Genomic DNA, 3,127 nt, shown 5'->3' with positions numbered 1-3,127 from the left:
TTTGATTCCCTCACACCCGCTTCATTTAATGTTATGTGTTACTTTGTGTCTAGCCATTTTATTAAACTATATGAACCAAGACACAGTGCACAACCCTCGTTTATAAATAACACGGGGTCCAGTTCGAGGGATCGATGGCAGGGGCAAGCGAGCGGCGATGCGCGTGATCTGGACCGTCGAATCGACGCAACAGGGGGGGGCTAGTATTTGATTGCGCGAAATCGTATGCTTTGCATCAACGCGCAGCAGCGCAGGCGGATAGAGCTCCAGGCTCGTGAGAGGGAGGTTGTGGGTTCAAGAGGTGCTCGCGACGGCTGGAACCCTCAATTTTTTATTTTAATGGGTGGGCGATCAACGACGGATTGATTCTCAACCGCTGATCCCTCGAGTTGCGTCCGTGACACTTATGGACTTATGGACGAGGGTGCACAACGGTACAACCACCTACAACTTACAAGGCTATGGAAGGGCAGAAAATGAAGTGCAAAGCTCACTGCGCTCAAGCCTCGTGAGTCGTGATGAGCATTAGCGCGCTCTCGCAACAGAGAAACTTCTAAGTTCTTATTCGCAGATATGCCACAATGCCGGGATCCGTGCTTGACAGTTCCTGCTTTAATTATATGGAACGAACTCACATGGGCGGATCGCAATATGTTTTCCATTCGCACCGTCGCACGAGTTTGCTAACTGTTGAGGAAGAAGCACGCAAAGTTCAAACTTCAAAGTTCAAACCCTCCCGAGTCCCAATTTCCACTGCACTCACACACAGCCACGCCTACAAGTGCACTTCCCTCCTTGAGCCCACCAGCACAAATATTTGGGAATCTACACACACCCACAACAAAAAACTTCCTGAGATTTTTCGTTAGCAGCCCACCATAGCTAGCAGAGCTTGCTGACTGCCATCGCTAGCAGAGCAGGCGGTATTGCAGCCACTCACAATAGCTGCTCTTTCGAAACTCTTTTCGCTTGTACAGACACATGGAGGACACCTTTAAAAAGATAACCTGAGTTGCCAATGACGATGAAGAAGGTGAGTGATTTTGTTCTTCTGATGGCAGGGGCTTTGCTGGCCTTCATTCTGTTTGCAGGGTTCCTAAAGGCTTTCAGTAGCAGTAATGATGGGCCATCCCCTGGGTCTATTTTTCTGCCTGTCTTAAACAGACCTAATCAGGCCGAGAGAATCAGCAAGATTGCCGCAACAGCTTCTCCATCCATCTCATCGGCCTCACCTCCATCTTTGACATCGACATTGTCAGCGGCCTCGGTTGCAGCATCTCTATCACCATCCCAAGCCGCTGTTGAAAGCATAGTGAAAGATGTAAGCATCTTGCCACAGGAGTGCCACTTAGGAAGGAGGCATATTCAAGATTGGGACATAGAGAGGCATCTACTGCTAGCAAAGCATCCCACCGTGAAGAAGTATACACATAATGGCAAGCCTCGCCTCTTTATGCTCACGGGGTCGCAGCCCCAGCCTTGCCATGGCGACAAGGGCGACTACCTCATGCTCAAATCGCTAAAGAACAAGATAGATTACTGCATGTTGCACGATGTGCAAATATTCTACAACATGGCTGTCTTGGACAAGAGTATGGACAGCTTTTGGTCCAAGTTGCCCCTCATCAGAGCTTCCATGGAAGCTCACCCTGAAGCAGAGTGGTTCTGGTGGATCGATTCAGACGTTGTCATTACAGATATGCTCTTTGAGCTGCCGCTGCATTTGTACAAACCGTATAACTTGGTTGTTCATGGATGGGAAAGAGAGGTTTTTGAGAAGAAAAGTGTAATGGGTCTCAATGCAGGTAGCTTTCTTGTGAGGAATTGTGGGTGGAGTTTCAAGTTTATGGACAGATGGGCTTCTATGGGGCCTAAGGGTCGCATACGAGACATTGCTGGCCGCCTCCAATCCAAGTTGTTGCATGACCGCCCACCAGATTATCCTGGTGATGATCAAGCTGCTCTCATCTATTTCATGATAAGGGAGCATGATCAATGGGGAGACAAGATCTTGCTGGAAAGAAGGTTCAATCTCAATGGCTATTGGCTTGACATGGTGGGCAACTTGGAAGGGATAGAGGCTGGGGAGTGGAGAAAGAAGGGAAAAGGCACCAATCTGTTGCGCCCTTTCGTTACGCACTTCGCTGGTTGCCAGCCTTGTACTGGTAACCGAACCCCGCCTTCAAGGATCAGCAATGTGAGCACGAAATGGAGCGTGCCCTCAATTTTGCAGACAACCAAGTGCTACACTCCCTGGGGTTCCATCATATTAACCTCAATTCTCTTGATGTAGAGCCTCTTCCTTAAGGTAACCTTTGTCAACTCAAAGCAAACCTCCTAATCAAAGAGCCATGCTTTGATGCTGCTCTTTTCTACCCAAATTGGAGATTGATGGAGTGATAAATAACGTTTCAAAACCACTCTCATTGACATAATAGATATCAATCATATGTAATTTTTTTTAGGCTCTCCCTATTTTGATTTCGCTCATTACTTTATAGAGTGAAATACCATACATCCAATGATGCCATTAACACTATACACCACATCCTTGGCAAACATACTCATTTTTACTTCTCAAATAACTATGCATTTCATACCATTCATTTGTATACCATACATCCAATGATGCCACTAACACCATATACCACATCCTTGCAAGGCAAACATACTCATTTTTTAATTTTCAAATAACTATGCATTTCTATAAATGTTGAGAGGACAACCAACACATCATGGCCCATGCTAATCTATAGTAGCAATAAAAAAAACTAAAGTAAAATTCATGATATCACAACCAAAATATCTCAATATCTCTCTCTCTCTCTCTCTCTCTCTCTCTCTCTCTCTCTCTCTCTCTCTCTCTCGCTCGCTCGTGCGGGCACGTGTGTGTATGTGTATGGAGTAGATATAAACTTACTTCAACAAACCAACACATATAACAAATAATTGTTTCATATCTGTAGAGAATCCATATGCTTGATTCCGATAAGGAATGAGCAAATTACAAGCATTTGAAGTTCGGGGGTTTTTCAAAAAGCTCCAAAAAAGAGGTCTCTGGAAAGTATCTGCAGGTGTGCAGAGAAATGCAGCTATTAAATGGGGATTCTTTTGGCTCTTATCGCAA

At 45.5% G+C, this 3,127-nt stretch overlaps 1 protein-coding gene across 1 annotated transcript; it reads left to right on the top strand.

The window, feature by feature from the left end:
• Positions 1-590: 590 nt before the first annotated feature.
• Positions 591-2,613, top strand: LOC147428661 (putative xyloglucan 6-xylosyltransferase 1). Its single transcript, XM_086497178.1, has one exon. It carries the CDS (start codon positions 1,019-1,021, stop codon positions 2,291-2,293), a length of 1,275 nt encoding a protein of 424 aa, XP_086353304.1. The 5' UTR covers positions 591-1,018; the 3' UTR covers positions 2,294-2,613.
• Positions 2,614-3,127: the final 514 nt, after the last annotated feature.

The sequence above is a fragment of the Adiantum capillus-veneris genome, chromosome 23 (genome assembly GCF_014529385.1).
Source record: "Adiantum capillus-veneris isolate H3 chromosome 23, ASM1452938v2, whole genome shotgun sequence".
Taxonomy (NCBI): Eukaryota; Viridiplantae; Streptophyta; class Polypodiopsida; order Polypodiales; family Pteridaceae; genus Adiantum; species Adiantum capillus-veneris.
Note: the sequence above shows the minus strand (reverse complement) of the source record. Positions and strands in the feature narration are given on the sequence as shown.